At 39.3% G+C, this 18,063-nt stretch overlaps 1 protein-coding gene across 2 annotated transcripts in view; it reads right to left on the minus strand.

The window, feature by feature from the left end:
- Positions 1–981: 981 nt before the first annotated feature.
- LOC146318296 (myosin-7-like) overlaps positions 982–18,063 on the minus strand; it is a 31,030-nt gene continuing 13,948 nt past the window's right edge. Inside the window, exons 1-39 of one of the 2 annotated variants that reach the window (XM_084732195.1) lie at positions 12,011–12,107; positions 11,756–11,793; positions 11,106–11,314; positions 10,872–11,015; positions 10,622–10,778; positions 10,496–10,523; positions 10,302–10,410; positions 10,107–10,199; positions 9,962–10,025; positions 9,663–9,761; positions 9,439–9,542; positions 9,202–9,340; positions 8,860–8,978; positions 8,629–8,778; positions 8,369–8,539; positions 7,968–8,277; positions 7,739–7,815; positions 7,390–7,595; positions 7,136–7,259; positions 6,910–7,046; positions 6,252–6,507; positions 5,912–6,154; positions 5,643–5,819; positions 5,415–5,560; positions 5,236–5,326; positions 4,726–5,115; positions 4,457–4,583; positions 4,262–4,380; positions 3,982–4,178; positions 3,676–3,859; positions 3,401–3,566; positions 3,192–3,316; positions 2,778–3,086; positions 2,483–2,686; positions 2,096–2,392; positions 1,885–1,989; positions 1,701–1,796; positions 1,403–1,537; positions 982–1,107 (exon numbers count right to left, since the gene is read on the minus strand). In XM_084732195.1, the coding sequence (XP_084588321.1) occupies positions 1,087–1,107; positions 1,403–1,537; positions 1,701–1,796; positions 1,885–1,989; positions 2,096–2,392; positions 2,483–2,686; positions 2,778–3,086; positions 3,192–3,316; positions 3,401–3,566; positions 3,676–3,859; positions 3,982–4,178; positions 4,262–4,380; positions 4,457–4,583; positions 4,726–5,115; positions 5,236–5,326; positions 5,415–5,560; positions 5,643–5,819; positions 5,912–6,154; positions 6,252–6,507; positions 6,910–7,046; positions 7,136–7,259; positions 7,390–7,595; positions 7,739–7,815; positions 7,968–8,277; positions 8,369–8,539; positions 8,629–8,778; positions 8,860–8,978; positions 9,202–9,340; positions 9,439–9,542; positions 9,663–9,761; positions 9,962–10,025; positions 10,107–10,199; positions 10,302–10,410; positions 10,496–10,523; positions 10,622–10,778; positions 10,872–11,015; positions 11,106–11,306 (5,820 nt within the window). In that variant the 5' untranslated portion in view covers positions 11,307–11,314; positions 11,756–11,793; positions 12,011–12,107 and the 3' untranslated portion in view covers positions 982–1,086. Of the gene's footprint in view, positions 1,108–1,402; positions 1,538–1,700; positions 1,797–1,884; positions 1,990–2,095; positions 2,393–2,482; positions 2,687–2,777; positions 3,087–3,191; positions 3,317–3,400; positions 3,567–3,675; positions 3,860–3,981; positions 4,179–4,261; positions 4,381–4,456; positions 4,584–4,725; positions 5,116–5,235; positions 5,327–5,414; positions 5,561–5,642; positions 5,820–5,911; positions 6,155–6,251; positions 6,508–6,909; positions 7,047–7,135; positions 7,260–7,389; positions 7,596–7,738; positions 7,816–7,967; positions 8,278–8,368; positions 8,540–8,628; positions 8,779–8,859; positions 8,979–9,201; positions 9,341–9,438; positions 9,543–9,662; positions 9,762–9,961; positions 10,026–10,106; positions 10,200–10,301; positions 10,411–10,495; positions 10,524–10,621; positions 10,779–10,871; positions 11,016–11,105; positions 11,315–11,755; positions 11,794–12,010; positions 12,108–18,063 lie in introns of those variants that run through there. The other variant, XM_084732193.1, reaches the window with a different exon arrangement.

The following is an 18,063-nucleotide window of genomic DNA, read 5'->3' on the forward strand; positions in this document are numbered from 1 at the left end:
ATTACTAACTAAATTAATCAACACATGGTCAGATTACATAGATTTTCATTCTCAGTGCAATACTGTTTATTAGGACAATGATTTAAACCTCTGTGTAAACCCTCTCACTAGGCCAGGTTATAATCTGCAGGCTGTTTTACATCCGTAAAACTAAAACCAATCATTTGGAAAGGGCCATTCACTGCCCAGCACCCAGTGAAATTTGAAAAGTTAACTCCAGCAGAACATAAACCAATCAGTTGTCTTATGTAGCCAACGGCACTGGACTGTATGTCTTGTTTGATCCTCTAGTTATATCATCAAGTCGATAGCTTATGAACTCACAGGCATCATACTGTAGAAATGCTCAGTACTGTAAAAGAGCAACTTAAAACTTTGCTGACCTCTAGTGGTATAATTTCTCACCTGACTGCAGTGATGTAGCAGTGTACAGCAGGATGTGTCTCTACACTGAGACATTACTAGTGAGTGTGGTTACAAGCGCAACAGAGCACACTTCTCATCCAACCTTCACATCAGTGTCAGTGGTGTGGTCAGAGGGTGTAATCAAATGTGCTATATTGGACTTAACACTGCTCATAAAATACATAGAAAATTCTGCCATTCTAAAGCTGTCTTGATGAAATCCTGCAACCATTCACATATTGATCATCTTCTTTTCCACCAACCATTAACTGGCAGTCTATATAGTTTCTACTGTATACTCCAATTTACATTTTATTAACCATTTGCACAGACAAAGACCCATTTGGGTTTGCTTGACATACTTATTGCAGTTGCTGTGCAATGATATGTGTAGCAACAATCTTACATATTTTATATACAGGTTACAATTGTGATATAAATCCTACCATTTGAAGTAGGAAATACATTTTAATTATGTGATAGTAATGGTTATAAGCCGTTTTTTATTATCAACCTCTGGATAAAGTGTGACCAGTATATATGGGAAAGTTACAAAAAAAAGAAGCCAAGGCATAGTTTGAGATGCAGATTAATTTTATTCTACTGAACAACTGACATGCTTAGGGAGACACTATTCAGGGCATCAGGTGCCTCAGAAACAAGAACTTAATTCCTTGAGCTTCACTCCTCGTCATGTCCTTTCTGAAATAAGAGGGAAACAAGGAAACAATGAAATACATTTCTTTGTTATTTCAAATATTTTAAAATGCATCATAATTTATGATCATAACCTTTAAATGCTGTAGATTCATTGCCCTTCATAGTAGTTAGAAACTTTTGGGCACAGTTTACACTATTTAATATTGGCATTGATGGGATCTGGTTGCAATACACTGTACTGACAGGCTTAATGCTGTATTTAACATCATCCTGATTGGCCTAAAACAAGCACATGCAGTGCCCAAAGCAAAAAAAAAAAAAAAAATCAATAACTGACCTTTGCCCCCACATCACGACTCTTGGCACGCAGCTTGTTGACCTGAGACTCAGCAATGTCAGCCCTCTCTTCAGCTTCATCAAGCTCATGTTGAAGCTTACGGAACTTGGTGAGATTACTGTTGGCCTGTTCCTCCTGTAGAACAGAAACACAGAAACAGTAACACATCATTGTTTTTCTATCTTATTTGTAACTCAGCTTATCTATGAAACATACTTTTAATATGCACACGTGCTGCGGGCTTGAGTGGATTTTGTGCTCTTTTCTATATTAGTTTCACTAAGAAAAGAGTACTTACAGCCTCCTCTGCAGCTTTCTTGTAGGACTTGACCTTTAGCTGCAGCTTGTCGACCAGATCTTGCAGACGGGCAAGATTTTTACGGTCTTCTTCAGTCTGAAAAAAAAATAGAACATTAGAATTGGAATTTTGAGTAGAAATGATATTATGTGTTCCACAATTTTGTAAATTAAGTGAAACTTGCCTGATAGGTCAGCTCTTTGATTCGTCTCTCATATTTTCGTATTCCCTTGACAGAATCACTGGACCTTTTTTGTTCAGCCTCTACTTCACTTTCCAGTTCTCTGATCTGTTGGCATGTGAAGAAATTATTTTCTTTGTGTAGTTTTTATTATGATGAACTGTTATGGTTCTTAGATTTTCAATATTGAACGCTTCAGAAATATGACACTCACCCTGGCCTCAAGCTTCTGCACCTGCTTCTTGCCTCCCTTCATGGCGATCTGTTCAGCTTCATCCAGACGGTGCTGCAGGTCTTTAATGGTTTGCTCCATGTTCTTCTTCATACGCTCCAGGTGAGCGCTGGTGTCTTGCTCTTTCTTCAGCTCCTCTGCCATCATGGCAGCATCAGTAATGGCCTTCTTGGCCTTTTCTTCAGCATTTCTGCACTCCTGCACTGCCTCCTCCACTTCAGTCTGAAGCTGGGATGTATCGGCCTCCAGCTTCTTCTTTTGGTTCAGCAAACTGGTGTTCTAGTCGAAGACAAAATTTTGTTATACAGTTGTAGGTAAACTGACAAGAATAGCAAAGGACTGTGCCAGGTTGCAATGACTTAATCTTACCTGTGAGTGCAGTAGCTGCACTCTCTCACTAACATCCAGCAGCTCTTGCTCAGCAAGTTTACGACCTCTCTCAGTTTGCTCCAGAGCAGACCTGAGCTCCTCCACTTCAGCTTGAAGCAGATTGTTACGTCTTTCAACGATGGCAATGTTTTCCTTCATATCATCATTGGCTCGCAAAGCGTCATCAAGCTGCATCTGAGCATCCTGGAAGAATGAGACATTTATTGTGAAACAAGTGAAATCTAGTGACAGCATAATTTGCCCGAGACATCCTATTTTGAAATAAAATACATACTTTTAGGTGTGAATGAACAGCCTTAAGCTGTTTCTGGGCCTCAGCAGCCTGCCTGTTGGCTTGGCTCAGCTGGATCTCCATCTCATTGAGGTCTCCCTCCATCTTCTTCTTTATACGGAGGGCCTCATTCCTGCTGCGGGTCTCAGCCTCAAGGGAGCTCTGAAGAGTGTCCACAATTCGCTGTTGGTTTCTCTTTGCTTGCTCCATCTCTTCATCTTTCTCAGCCAGCTTGCGCTCAATGTCAGCCTTGACCTGGCTGAACTCAAGCTGGACTCTGAGAATCTTTCCTTCCTCATGCTCCAGTGAGGCCTATCATCAAATAAAGATTGAGAATCAAATATATGACTTATTATTACCAATTACCAAAAAAAATGTTTGAGTTCACAAAGTCTGACATCAGGAAATCCAACATACCTCTGCTTCCTCCAGGGCTGTTTGTATCTCAGACTTCTCTTGTTCCAGCTGTTTTCGAATCTTCTCAAGCTCATGGATGCTCTTTCCACCCTCACCGATTTGTTCAGTGAGATCAGATATTTCCTCTGGGAAACAACATGTAACATTGTCAGTGGTTTAGTCATTAGAGCAGATTCAACAATAGAGATGTTAGCTGGTGTTGCCCTTACCCTGTAGATTCTTGTTCTCCCGCTTCATGGTCTCCAGATGTTCCAGAGATTCTTCATAGGAATTCTTCAGTTTGAAGAGCTCAGTGCTCAGAGACCTGGCTTCCTTCTGAGAGCTGTCCAGCTCTGTTTGAGACTCCTCATACTTCTGTTTCCATTCTGCCAAAATCTGAGGGGCAGTTCACATTTTAGATAAAGGATCTGAAATATTTTAAAATCATTATTCTTTAATTGTTAATCTAAAATAGTGTAATTGTGAAACATATTTCAAATTAAACCTTGTCAAAGTTTCTTTGCTTCTTGTCCAGAGCAGCAGCAGCAGCATTAGACCTCTCCACATCCACCATGAGATCTTCAATCTCATTCTGCAGCCTGTGTTTGGTCTTCTCCAGAGATGAACATTTAGCGTTCACAGCTTCCACAGCCTCCTCTGCATCCTGCAGACGCTGAGCCAACTTCTTTCTAGATTATGATTGAATTACTTGGCTTTATTATTTTATTATAATGAGTTTATTGTTATGATTGTATTCAGGCTTCATTGTTGTTGAACTGTGCAGGGCTGGGTGAAAATATGTTTTGCTTACTTGGCCTCCTCCAGTTCCTCAGTTCTCTGGATGGCGTCAGTTTCGTACTTAGTTCTCCACTGAGCCACCTCAGAGTTGGCCTTGGACATGCCGCGCTGCAGCTCAGCCTTGGCCTCCTGCTCCTCCTCATACTGCTCCCTGAGCAGGTCACAGTCATGACGAGCAGACTGCACTGCATGGGCTAATGCATTCTTGGCCTGAAATGAAAAGATATCTTAATGCCACTCATCTACTACTTAATCTCTCTGTAAATGAAGTCTCATTGCTTTTTGTTTTCTACCTTGACTTCCTCCTCCAGTTGTCTTTTAATGTCTTCAATTTGTTGAGTGTAGGATTGTTTTCCTCTGGTAAGTTGAGACACCAGGGAATCCTTTTCCTCAAGCTGCCTTGTAAGCTCACCTAATTTTGATGCAAAAATAAACTGAGTATTTCATTTTGTCCCAAACAAAAAGCACAGTTCTAATCAAATGCATACCATTTTCTGTTTGAAGCTTGGCTTTCTGCATGGTAAAGTCATTGATGGCACGTTGTCCCTCCTCTGACTTTGTTTTATATTCATTCATCTGGTCTTCTAGAGACCTGCACATTTTCTCCAAATTATTCTGAAAACAAAAAACATTCATAATGGCACATAGACTATTTTAAAATTAACAAAATGGGTCTTTGTGCTGACAAATTAGAATATGAATCAGGCAATAAGTAGTACAAGTTGGTAGTAAGTTGGCATTAGGTGATGTTTTTTACCTTAGCCTTCAGAATTTGCTCCATATTGGTGACCACATCATCCAGCTCCAGTCTGAGCTCACTCTTCTCCTTCTCCAGTTTCTGCTTGACTCTTTGCAGGTTGTCAATCTGCTCTCCCAGGTCAGCAACACTGTCAGCTTGTTTCTTCCTCAGTGTTGCAGCAGTGGCTTCATGCTGCAGAGTGGCCTCTTCAAGGTCTCTGCGGAGTTTCTGGAACTCAGCCTCCCTCTTCTTGTTCATCTCAATCTGGGCAGATGTTGCTCCACCAGCCTCCTCCAGCCTCTCACTGATCTCCTCCAGCTCTCTGGCTAAGTCTGCTCTCTGCTTCTCCACCTTGGCTCTGGCAGCTCGCTCTGCTTCAAGCTCTTCCTCCAGCTCCTCAATGCGGGCCTTGACAAAAGTAGAAGCAAAACATTGTATGAAAATGAAATATTGTCGCTCTAAATTTCGGTGTTATATTCAATATTCATGCACTGGCCTACATACAGTATATCATACTTAAAGTATTACCTGCAACTCCTTCAATTTTTTCTGGAGCTGGGCACTCATTGCTTGCTCATCCTCTATTTTGCCACTGAGTTGGCTGATTTCAAAATCTTTCCTGTTGATTAAAAAAAGAAGTCAAACTCACCAACCAACACGATGCTTTAAATGTATTTGTCTTTTTAAAAGTGCACATTTCATATTACTTTTTCAGCCTCTCTTCGAGTTGCTGCTTGTCATTTTCCAGGTCCATAATACTCTCTTGAGTTAACTTTAGGTCTCCCTCAAGCTTACGCTTTGCTCGCTCAAGGTCCATACGCACTTTCTTCTCTTGCTCAAGGGATCCTTCAAGCTGTGGGCCATAATAGTATAATATTTTATTTTTCACTTAATATTTTTTATATACACATCCTCCCAATTTTGTTAATTCTTACATCATCCACTTGCTGCTCCAGCTTGGACTTGGCCTTGGTCAGAGTGTTGACTTTGTCTTCTTCACTCTGCAGGTCATCCAGTGTTTGCTGATGAGCTTCCTGTAAGGCTTTCTTTTCCTTGGTCAACTTAGCAATAATTTCTTCCAGAGCAGCCATCTCCTCAGTCAGGTTCTTCACCTATAGCCAGAGAAAATTTTTATCAAGTACTATAATACAGATGTTATTTGGGGGACACAGAGTACTTTTACAGTACTTAGTGTTTGTGGTACCTTGTTCTCAGTGGCATGCTTCTCTTTCTCAACTTTAGCCAGAGTTAGCTCTAAGTCATCGATGTCTTTCTTTAACTCAGAGCACTCATCCTCCAGCTTCCTCTTCTTAGCAGTTAGTTCAGCATTCATCTCCTCTTCATCCTCCAGTCTTTCTGTCAGCTCTTTGATTTTTGCTTCCAGCTGAATCTTGCTCTTGATCAGCCCTTCACATCTTTCTTCAGCATCGCAAAGATTATCTTGCTCCTGTTATTAAAATCATAAAGCGTGTCATGCAGCGTAAGTAGACCTGGTTATATGTTGACATTAATCTAATGCTGTTAGAAACGGTGTTTAAACATACAGATTGAACTTGGAGCTGCAGGTCATTCTTCTCTTGGAGGAGAGTGACCATTTTTTCTTCAAGTTCCTTCCTGCGGGCTTCAGATTTTGCGTAAGCCTCTTTCAGTTTGGTAAACTCTTCCTTCATGTTTGCCATCTCCTTCTCAGTCTCTGCTGACTTTAGCAGAGGTTTAATCTTGAAATACATCTTCATCCAGGGCCAATTCTTGACCCCCATGAAGGCGCGAATGTTCCACTGGATCACAAGTAGTGCATCCCTGTGGACAACACATTATCATTGTCTTTAAAGCCTGCTCTAGTAGGGGACATGCAAGTTTAGCCTGACTGGAAAAATGTCCTTTTTATATGCCCTAAATTCCAATCCCTCCTAAAGCTCTACTCTCTTTGATGGTAATTGCAATGGTAGTTTTACTGCCTGATTTACATATGTAAGGCAACCTGTATGAGCATTTTGAGGCACGGATTCAGCTTTGATTTTTGACTCCATTTTTTAGAGGTTGGTAGGTTTTTGGGTTTAAGGGTTTTAAGTATACAAGTTGTGTTATGCTGTGCTAAATTTAAAGATGTTTTTGACAAATTCATGAGTTGCAATTTTGGGCTTAATGAATATAATTGACTTGACCTGACAAACACATCTTGTCCATGCTGTTAGCAGGTACCTGCGTTCAACAATCTTCTGGAATTCAATTCTTGCCAGAAGGCCTCTTGACCGGGCTTGGATGCCAGTGATGATTAGTGCTAGTCGGTCATCTCGCATCTCCTCTAGCTGACCCAGCAGTCCAGCTTTGAAGAACACCTTTTGTATAGAGGCAGATAGGATAGTTAGTAATAGCGTATCTGCTGAGCAAAATTAATCTTCTCTTAATCCAAGTTAGAAAGACTTACCTTGGTGTGCCCCAGTTTGTACTGGTTGTGGTCAATATCCAGAGAACCCAACAGTTTCTCAGCAGCCTTTTTGTTGTCGATGAACTGGCCCTCAGGAATTGCATTAGGGTTCAAAATGCGGTATCTTTGGTAAAAATACAAAAGGTTAAGTGTTTTGCTTCCTGTGAAAATATAGACACGGCAACAACTCTGACAAGACAATTGTTGATAATGGTTTTCATTGTTAGTTTTAAAGGTGGGCTTGTTGATCACACCTCTGTTTGAAATCTCCGTAGAGGATCCTGTTGGGGAAGCCCTTTCTGCAGATCCTGATGCCTTCCAGCACACCGTTACAGCGCAGCTGGTGCATCACCAGAGGATTCTCCATGGCCCCAGGAGTCTTGGTCTCATTGGGGATGATGCAGCGCACAAAGTGAGGGTGAGTAGACCTCAAGTTGGTCATCAGCTTGTTCAGGTTCTCCTGTTGAGGTAATTAAACCCTGTGTTTAACATCCAGTTTAGGTGATTATTTAAACAATTATCAATGTAAAATTAAGTCTCAGTCACAGTCTCTGGTGTCCATATGATGACACCATTCACACATATTCATGTGTTTTTACTAACCCTGTGCAAGGCAGACACGGTTTGGAAGGATGAACCCTTCTTCTTGCCTCCTCCTCCTTTGCCCTTTCCACCCTCAGCTAATAAACCAGTGTACAACTCATTAGTTGGCATCATTAGACATGGGAAAAATGATTCAATCTTTCTGCTCTCACTAGGATTTTGTAATATAAATAAGGTAAAGTTAACATTTTCAGTAGAGGTTAATGTAGTACATTCATGTTATTCTTACCTGAATCTGCTCCTGCATAATTTGCAAAGAGGATAGATAATAGCTTCATAGTAGACTTCTGGTACAGTCCAACAACAGTCTCATTCAGAGGATCCTTGTTCTTCACCAGCCAGTTGTTGATATTATAATCAACTGTTCCAGCATAGTGAACCAGGGAGAAATGGGCCTCTGGTTTGCCTTTGACAATTCTGGGCTTTTGGAAGTTGTTTGATTTTCCCAGATGGTTGTCATAGAGTTTGGCTTTAAAAGTGGCATCAGAGGCTTTGGGGAACATGCACTCCTCTTCAAGGATGGACATGATACCCATGGGCTGAGGAGACAAAAATATAAGTGGTTTGAAAAAGAAAAGAAACACAATCAAACAATATTTATATATAGCTGAATATATAATAATATCTCACCTTTTCAATCAGGTCAATACAGGCCTGCAAATCCATGCCAAAATCAATGAACGTCCACTCAATGCCCTCTTTCTTGTACTCTTCCTGCTCCAGCACAAACATGTGGTGGTTGAAAAACTGTTGCAGTTTTTCATTGGTGAAGTTGATACACAGCTGCTCAAAGGTGTTGAACTGTAATATTATCAATAGAAAGGAAAAATTAACTCAGGCAAGAAAATGTTAGAAATTTTTATGAGCTTTGGATTCTATTTAGCGCTCACATCAAAGATCTCAAATCCAGCGATGTCCAGTACACCAATGAAGTACTGTCTCGGCTGCTTGGTGTCCAGGGATTGGTTAATTCTTACCACCATCCAGAGGAACATCTTCTCATACACTGACTTAGACAGTGCACCAATAGCGTAGTACACCTTAGGAAGAAAATGAGTAGTAATATTTTTAAAACTGAACTTTCAATTACTGTCTTCAAAAGGTTCCCTTCAATGTAATACCTGAGCAACATTTTGTCCCTTGGTGACCCACTCATTTCCTACTTTGACTCTTGGGTGACAGAGACCTTTGATGAGGTCAGCAGAGTTCAGGCCCATCAGATAAGCGACTTTGTCAGCATCTGAGTAAGTAAAGATATACACAAGTTACATATACTGTTCACAAGTCTATGTCTCTTTAACATGACATTGGTCATAGCCTCAGATATGTAAACAGCTGGATATCTATATAGCTTTACATAATTTAATGAAAATGAGGCTAGTATATAATTAAATACAAATGTCAACAACTTGTACTAATGCATGTCATAATAATACATATGTACATATAACACCCTCTCTAACCTTCAGTGCCATCAGCTTCTGCCTGCTCTTCTCGCTGCTTCTGCTTAAACTTCATGTTGCCATAGTGCATGATGGCACCAGTCAGCTTGTAAATGCTGTTCTTCTCTTCTTGAGTGAAGCCCAGCACATCAAAGGCATCCTGAATGAAATCAAAAAATGAAAATTCTTTTATTTTGTTTTAAATTAATCTTTGACTTTGACTTTGACATTGTTTGCTGTAGCAAAGATTCAGCTCACATCAGTGGCCATCAGCTCTTCAGAGTCATTAATAGAGGCTACTGTTGTCTCTCCTTGGGAGATGAAGGCGTAGTCATAGGGGTTGTTGGTGATAAGCAACATTTCTGAAAAGATATTTACAAAATAGAAAACATTTATTTGATGATACAATACATGATACATAGTTTCAGTAACAGTATATAACCAAATATCACATGTATGGCATGTATATATTGTACACGTACCTAGAAGTTCAGGCTTTGCCTGAGACAAGATCTGGTAGAAAATGTGGTAGTCCCTCTCAGCTTTGAGCTGGTAGGTCACACGAGACTTTTCCAAAAGGTCTGTTAGAGGTATAATATATTTTATGTTATTGTGTATCAGATATAAAACAATTTGCTCTAAGTGCAGGTTTAGCTATAGTAATTGCCACACTCTCACTCCTTGGTGTGACATTACATATTCAGTAGGGTTATACACAAATACATTTGTTTCAACAAAGTGGTCACATCTTGTATTGATGTATGGATGGAGTTTTACTTACAAGTCTCAATGTCAGCTGAGGCCAACTTTCCTCGGTTGTCAAAATGAATTCTGATGAATTTACCCTAAGAGGAATAGTGTTCATTTATATTTCAGATAAGAAAAAAAAAACTTACAGTCAATTAATGTTAATCAAATAGCCTCACAAATCTGGAGGAGTTGTCATTCCTGATGGTCTTGGCATTCCCAAAGGCCTCTAGAGCAGGGTTAGCCTGAATGATTTGATCCTCCAGGGTTCCCTGGTTTTGTTAAATGAAGACATTAACAAACAAAGGCTTCAAGAAAAAAACAACTTTGACATAAATTGATATTTTGGTTGTACCATATTAAGAAATACAGACCTTCTTCTCAGCTGCTGCATCTTTCTTCCCACCTGGGACAGCAGCAATGCTGGCAAAGTACTGAATGACACGCTTGGTGTTGACAGTCTTTCCTGCACCAGATTCTCCACTGAGGAGAAGAGAGACAGAAAATTTTACACCAAGACCAATGATCCATAACTACTAAAGAGGTTTTTGTTTGTTGTGTGACTTACGTGATAAGGATAGACTGGTTTTCTCTGTCTGTTTGCAAGAGAGATTTTTCAAATTATCAGTAAAAAATGTAATGGCATCTGTGTTGAATATTTAAACACAATGAAGGCTAAAAATAGATAATTTACCTGCCAGCATGTACTGGTAGGCATTGTCAGAGATGGAGAAGATATGAGGAGGAGCTTCACTTCTCTTCTTTCCTCTGTAGGCAAGAACCACTTCTTGGTTGTAGACTGGCAGCCACTTGTAGGGGTTGACAGTGACACAGAAGAGCCCAGAGTAGGTCTGTTGTGTTGAGGGATAGAGAATAGTGACTTGAGATGCTGAGATGTCTTACGAATGAAGGAAATTAATTTACAGATTGGGCAGTTTACTCACATAAATCATCCATGCTGCATAACGCTCTTTGAGGTTAAACAGTACAGCAGGCTCATGAAGGAAGGTGAACATCGCCATGTCTTCAATTTTATCAAACTTTGGTGGGTTCTGAGGGTGTACATCACACTCCTTCACCGTGACAGTCTGCAGAAAGAGATAACACATTCTCAAGCAAGGGTCAAGACTTGAATTAGCAAACATTTGAACTGAAATAAATTGATGTGCTGTACATACCTTTCCCTGTTCAGTCTGAGCAGTGACTTTGTCACCGTCACGGCTAGTAATGGATGCCTTAACGTACTCAACCTCAGGGTCAGGAACAAAGCACTCCTTCTTCATGTCGAAGGGACGGGTCTGGGCCTCCAGACGCTCCTTATCTGACTTCCTCAGAAAAGGAGCAGCAGGCCCAAACTCTGCCATGGCGGCATCACCCATTTTTCAACCTTTTAAGAATAAAACATAGTTTAGGGACTACACACATATGCATGACCCATTACATAAGACCCAAAGGAAACACACACAAGGCAAAGCATTAATATACAAATTATACAAACACAGGTTTTCTGTATGCAGATATGAAAAACAGTATTTCCAATCACTGTCTTGTTAACAAGTCTATATCATTTAAAACCTTTAACCTTTGTCTTTTAATATAGAAATATAAAAGCTTAAATGGATGTATCTTTAACATTAGAGTTAAAGAGACATGCAGAGGTCTTTAACACGAGCATGAACAACCCCAAAATGTTGGAATCAGAAAAGGCATTCGTTGCTCACATCTGCATGTGTCAACAGAAGAGCAAGATGCTTTAAATAATTATTTAGTTGACTGTTGTACATCATAAGTGAGTACAATGTCACTCAAATATAGCTGTTAATTTTACCTGAGGTCTTTTCACGCCACAGGAAATTGGGATCTGTACTATTTATATTTAGTGGACAGAAGCAAAGCAAATGTTATATGACATCGTGATTTAATGAAGACAAATCAAGTTTGGCAAGTAAATATTCTTAATAAAATACACTGTAAACATATATATATATATGACAGTAATTTTAACATCTAAAGCAAACAATATTTAAAATGATCAGTCACATACGATGTAACAGATTCTCAAATGAGTGGATGTTTTTCTTACCTTCGACTGTCAACCTTTGTCAAGTGAAATGATGGATCCAGTGGCTGACACCAGGCTGCCCCTCCATTAATAAAGGTTGTTAGTCAACCAAATATGGGGATGAATATCAGAGAAATGGCATCCAGGTTTCCTATCGCAAAAAGCATTCTCCAAATTGGGTAGAGCCTAGTGCTGCTATTTGTTGCTCTCACCTTGTGAACAACAGACTAATACCCCAGACGGGACATGACAAAGAAAGGGGAAGGCAGGAGGTGGGGGAGCAGGGACAGGCTACAGTCTATCAAGTTATTCACTTTCATCTGAGTGAGTTATATAAAATTATTTTGTAATTATAAAGAACAATTAGAGTGGCAGTTAACTTGATGCTGAAAATGTTATTATTTATTATTTCTTTGTTGAGCATACTGTAAAAATGACGAACCTTGTTGGGGTATGATCACTCATTATTTTTTATATTATCATTTTTATTTATAATTATTAAGAATCTGTATCAACACGTGATATGACCTACTCTACTGTATACTCCAGAACAGCACTAATTAGGCATTTATTCTTTATTTTCTTGGCACTGAAAATTTTAAGAGGAAACACATTAATCTGAATACTTATATTGATTGCCATTTGTTGCTTAGAAAATAGACCCACTATGCTTTATGATGATGTATATCTTATTTAGTGACAGACATGTTTTATAACACACAGCCTCTATACTTTAAAACTAAATGAAGTAGGCTAGCAAGCAGGATTTATGAGACATCAAATATATTGCGTTCAACAATAGTCTGTCAAGTGATACGGTGTGAAATACATTTCAAGAGGGAGAATACAGAGCTGCAGCTGTTGTCTACAAAGTGGCAAGACAAGGCCAAGGTCACAGCTGTGAGATCCCTTCATTATCACTCACCACTGTTCATAGATATATGCCCTTAGCCCTGGTCATCTGGCATTGTTTCCTTTTTTTCTTTACCAGCAATATTCAGACTATGCAATTCAACTAATTTTCATATGACATGAAGTTTACGTGAGCTCTGCTTTTCGATGACCTAGGACTGGTTAAAAGCTTTCTCTGCCTGAATAATATTTAGGATTTAAGTTTTTTTTTTTTTTTTTCAATGTTGGAGTCAATGACCCACATGGTTGATACACAAAAATATTTGTTGTGACTGTTGACTAGTGAGACAGTTGAAATGGTTTAAAAACCATAAATCAGTGTGAACTTTCATTGTCAGTATGATCTCCTAGGAAGTCAGTGCCATATGTGAGTGTCACAGTACCTTTAGTTCATGCATTAATCCAGGCTATTCTCTCCTATCAGTATTTTTGTTGGGGATATCCAGTATTGTGTTTAAGGCCTTTGCATTGCATATAATTAGCAAATAGTGCATAAACCAACAAAAATGTAAATGTAGAAAATTTCCCAAGTAAAACAAGATGGAATGAAACTAAAGTTAGGAGTCCGGAGCAGTGAAGACACATGAGCACCAAAGTTCAGTAGTAACAGAGCCATGAAGTCATGTATTCCTGCTAGCATTCTGCATTTGGATAAGTTATTAGCTTTGATGTATCAGATTATTATAAATACACAGGTGTTGGTGATCCTGTGTATTTATTTGCATAGTTATTAAAATGATTCTTAATTAATGCTGAGTTGGCAAACTCATTCACTTAATCACTCACTTGCTCACTGCATGTGCATATGTGTCGTAGGAGTGGGGAAAAACTTGATTCTTAGATGCATTATGATGCGAAGGTGTAATATTCTACATTGATTCATATCTGTCAAGAATCAATTTTCTAAATGTTAATTAACAAAGTGATGTTGATGGAGCAAAGAAGGTGGGCAGTGCAGCACCTGGACAGTCAGCAGTTATCAACAGTATCAGCAGTCAGTAATGAGAGATGTACTTCATCTTCTCAAAAGGCAGCAGTTACAAATATGTTTTAATATAGTGGCTGAATGAATGAATAATGAAGTGTGGATTTGCTATCTTACACTGGCACAAGTGCCATTTTTGCCATGTGTGCAAGATAGCAAATGTACTTGTGCCTGGGCAGGAGGTCTGAAAATGAAGGCAAAACGAAGGCGCGGCCTTGTGCTCGGTGCATTGGAGTAAAAGCCACTTGCCCTTTAGACCAGCTAAAACCTGGTTGAAGCACAAAGTCTGTGGCACAACTGGTCTGTCAGCACGAAATAGCACCCGACGTGTTCGGCCAAAGCACACACACACACGCGCGTCTCCACAATCACAAAACACCTCAATTTATCTCCAGTCTTTTCCCCACAGAGGAGTGTGAATTAGTAACGTGTCCTTCGAACATATTTGCTATCAGCGATAAAGTGTAAATATTGAAGTTGAAAGCGTGCAGGTCACAATCACAGAACATATTTCATTTATGTTGAACAGCTGTGCACACGTGTGTCTTTGAAGTTAAACGCACTAATAAGGAAAAAGAAATTATTTTGTAATTTTAAAGCCTAATAAATCTGAACAGACCTGCAAAGTGCACACGGGCCAGGATCACAGCTGTCAGATTGTTTTTATGAGATGAGTCAGCATGACAGCTGGAGCAGCTGTAGTGTTTGTGTCTGCATGTTTATTGTGAAAAACAAGGATTGAACAATTATGATCTATAACATACAAAATGTACAAGACATCATATCTGATGGTCTCGTGGATTATGTGTGCTTTTGCCAGAGCTGGTTGGATATACTCATGCGTAATTTTGCGCACTTCAAACTTCAGAAACATGTTATGATTTTTTCCTAGCAGGACAGAGGAGCAAGGTTGGGAGGAGGAGATGAGGATGAGGAGGGAGAGGAGAAGAAGGAGGAGCACAGACAGCCGTGTAACTGTTCCTCGAGATGGCAGCTTCGCGGCCAGACTGGATCGGTTCACATCTCTCCTTCACTGCACTGGCTCTCTCCCCTACTCGTCACTCCCCTCCCCTCGCTCCTCAGCCAGCGGAGCTGCGTAATAATGATGATAATGATAATAGAAATACAGTTGTGTTGTATAAAATGCAACACAATTTCAAGGTGCTTCAGTGTGAAACATGACCAGTTACATATCTGCAAGACATTTGTGGTTCCTATATTGTTAATTGTTTATAGTCATTGTTAGGCATTAATGTAAAATAAACTATTTACACATGAAGCTGCTTTGGAGACGCCCTGCTGCCTCCATATATTGCGCACTCTGGCGCTGTCATTTCTCGAACCAGGAGATCTGTCACCTCTCTTGATAATCTTTTCTCTTTGTTTCCTCCTAGTAGATCTGCTGTCATGCTGCCACCACTTCCTGGCCCACATGCCTCTTAAAGGTGATCAGGGCTGACTTTCTGATTGGTTTATTGCATGCTTGGCCTAGACTCGCCTGTGAATTAATGAGGGCACTTGGGCACACCTGATAGGTGTATCCCACTGTGCACTAGTGGCACAAAGGGCAGGACAGGGCAGGATACCCCTACATCCCTGGTGCAAGATGGAAAGGGTGGATTTTGACACAACGTTAACACGGTGGCGCATGCTGCCCCCACCTTATTTTGTTATTCTTATACAGGCAGGAGACTGAATGTTGCTTTCAAATTGATTCATTTATTAATTAATGAAGTTAACTTTTTAAAATAAAAAGGCTGTAGACCATTAAATTACCATGCTTCATATTGTATTTCAGGGGAGTTGAAGCAAGATACTGAGAGTTGTGCTCCCTTTTCTATTTATTCAATTAAGAATAGAGCCTGAATCAAATTGAACAAAGAGATTCACGTCTCTGCATCATGTTTACTAGGCTAAACAAAACTACTTCTTGAGTTTTGGTGAGGATAACTGAGCATGAGCAGCTGCAGATGAACACAGTTTGACAAAGCTTTAAGTCAGGATCCATCAAGAATAATTTTATCATTGCGTTGTAGCCCTCTGAATCAGAATCAAATCCAAACATGAGGTACCAAGAGGTTTCCACCCCTTATGTCTGTTTTTGTCTTTTGTTTAGCATGTCCTTTTATGTATACAGTAATTTCTATATTATTGTTATAATTGCAGGTGATGTCTAAGTGATAGAGGTGTCTGTGTATATTGAGAGATATACTGTGATACATTGATTGGTATTAGACATTTGGAGGGAAAAAAATAACAGGACACCACTAAAGTCCAAAACAGGGTATTGTAAGGATCATAGCATCAGGGTTTTCTTGTGAAGTCATAAGAATCAGGATGTAAAATCTACTGTACATGTCTTTGTCAGAAATTAAGTAATGTGTAATTTCTTAATAATAAATTAATAAATAAATGTAATAAATTAATAAATCTAGGAATTACCACTATACAATAATTAAACTGGATGACCAAAGGTTACATGTGTACATTCTAGGTTTTGCAGATGATATTAGCTTTTCTCTAAGTGCAGTATTAATTATTATAAAAGTAAATTTTGCTTCATGATGAAGGTGGTGGCTTCACATTGCTTCAGGGTGTATGATTATTCTCATGACATACATATACGTTTATTGTTTTAACCAAAGAATACCTGGATTTTGGGAGCAGATCAGTTCAAGATTAGATCAAACAGAAGTTTTATGTTTAAATGTCAAAAGGTCCTCTGTGTTCTACCACTTGACGACACAAAGGAGCTTGTACAAACAAGTATCTGTTTTTAATCATAAAACGTAAAATTGAATAAATAGTTTAACTACAGTGTTTGTACCTTTTTGTCATTTTTAGACTTAGATTTCAGATTTTAGGTTTATTTTTTTCATTGCATTATTTATAACCTCTATGTGTTCAAAGAAATGCAGATTATTTCATGTAACTTCTTTTTGTTTGTTTTTTTTAGAAAAATAAAATATTGGCATCCACAACAAAGTTCTGTGCCCTCAAACAAATCCATATAGACTAACCTATATTGTAACCTATACTCTGGGCGTCTATCCAAACATTGCCTGCTGCAAATGCCCTTGTTCTGCTCCTGTTGACATGACATTGTTTTCTTCTTTTTATCCTTGAGCACAAAGATAACTTGTGAAATTCCTGCTGGCTGCCTTTGGGGGCTTGGTGGTTCAGAGGACAGCTTGGGGACAGCTTGTGACGCAATTAGTAGGACAGGTTTTATTTTTCTATGACCAGAAACAACAGGTGATAAGCTTATGAGAAACCACTTATCTAGTGTATGCACTATATATAGTGTACTTATGAATATGATATCATTTATATACAATAAAATGGCAAATTAATCTGTATTCAGGCTGAATTTAAAACAACTCAGTTGTGTCATACTGTGAAGGACAGTGAGGCAAATCAATTGTACCATGAGTTATGGCAGCAAGGAGATTTCTGAGACATGCAAAATAATTTTCTTGACCTGAGAGAAAATTTAAAACCTGGTATGATGAAACTCAAATTACAAATTCAGTCTTTCAAAGCACGTTGCTCAGCAATACAACCAGAACCTTAGCTGTCCTTCTTTCTTTCACATCACATCTCACTATTCCCTGCTTGACTTCATACTAGAAATCTCATCTCCTTATCCCTCTGTCTATTCCAGGCTAGCAGAGCAGTCAGCCGATGTGTAAAGGTCTCATTCCCAGCTGTCCACAGTCCTTGTGTCTCTGACTTTTACAATCACATGAACACACAAGGGAAGGTGTGAAGCACCTTGACTCCCTTAAGTTTGAAACGAGAGCCAACAAAGCTATTGTTAGTATTTGTCCTTTGTTGTTGTGGAAGGTCACTTCTAAGGGCGTGTTAAGCCCTGGTGGAGGTGAGGAGTTGATGTTCTCGTGCTCTGTCTTCTCTCCACTTATTCAGACTGTGGACCTCCGTATGGGCTCTTCTCCTGAGCTCTGCTTGTATTCTGACGAGGCAATGACCAGAACATGGCAAAATAAGGGAAAGGTAGGGTTGACCATTTAACGCTTTTATTGTCTACTTTTTTGTAAGCAAATTAGAAAACTGAAAAATCTGCTAATTTGGAAAATTAATAAAGACTGTCCTGTCCTGCCCTGTTTCGATTTATGAAATGGTGTTTCTTGATTCTTTGTTTGTCTTGCAGGACTCT

Source organism: Lutjanus erythropterus, chromosome 12 (genome assembly GCF_056507025.1).
Source record: "Lutjanus erythropterus isolate fLutEry1 chromosome 12, fLutEry1.hap2, whole genome shotgun sequence".
In the NCBI taxonomy this organism is placed as follows: domain Eukaryota; kingdom Metazoa; phylum Chordata; class Actinopteri; order Lutjaniformes; family Lutjanidae; genus Lutjanus; species Lutjanus erythropterus.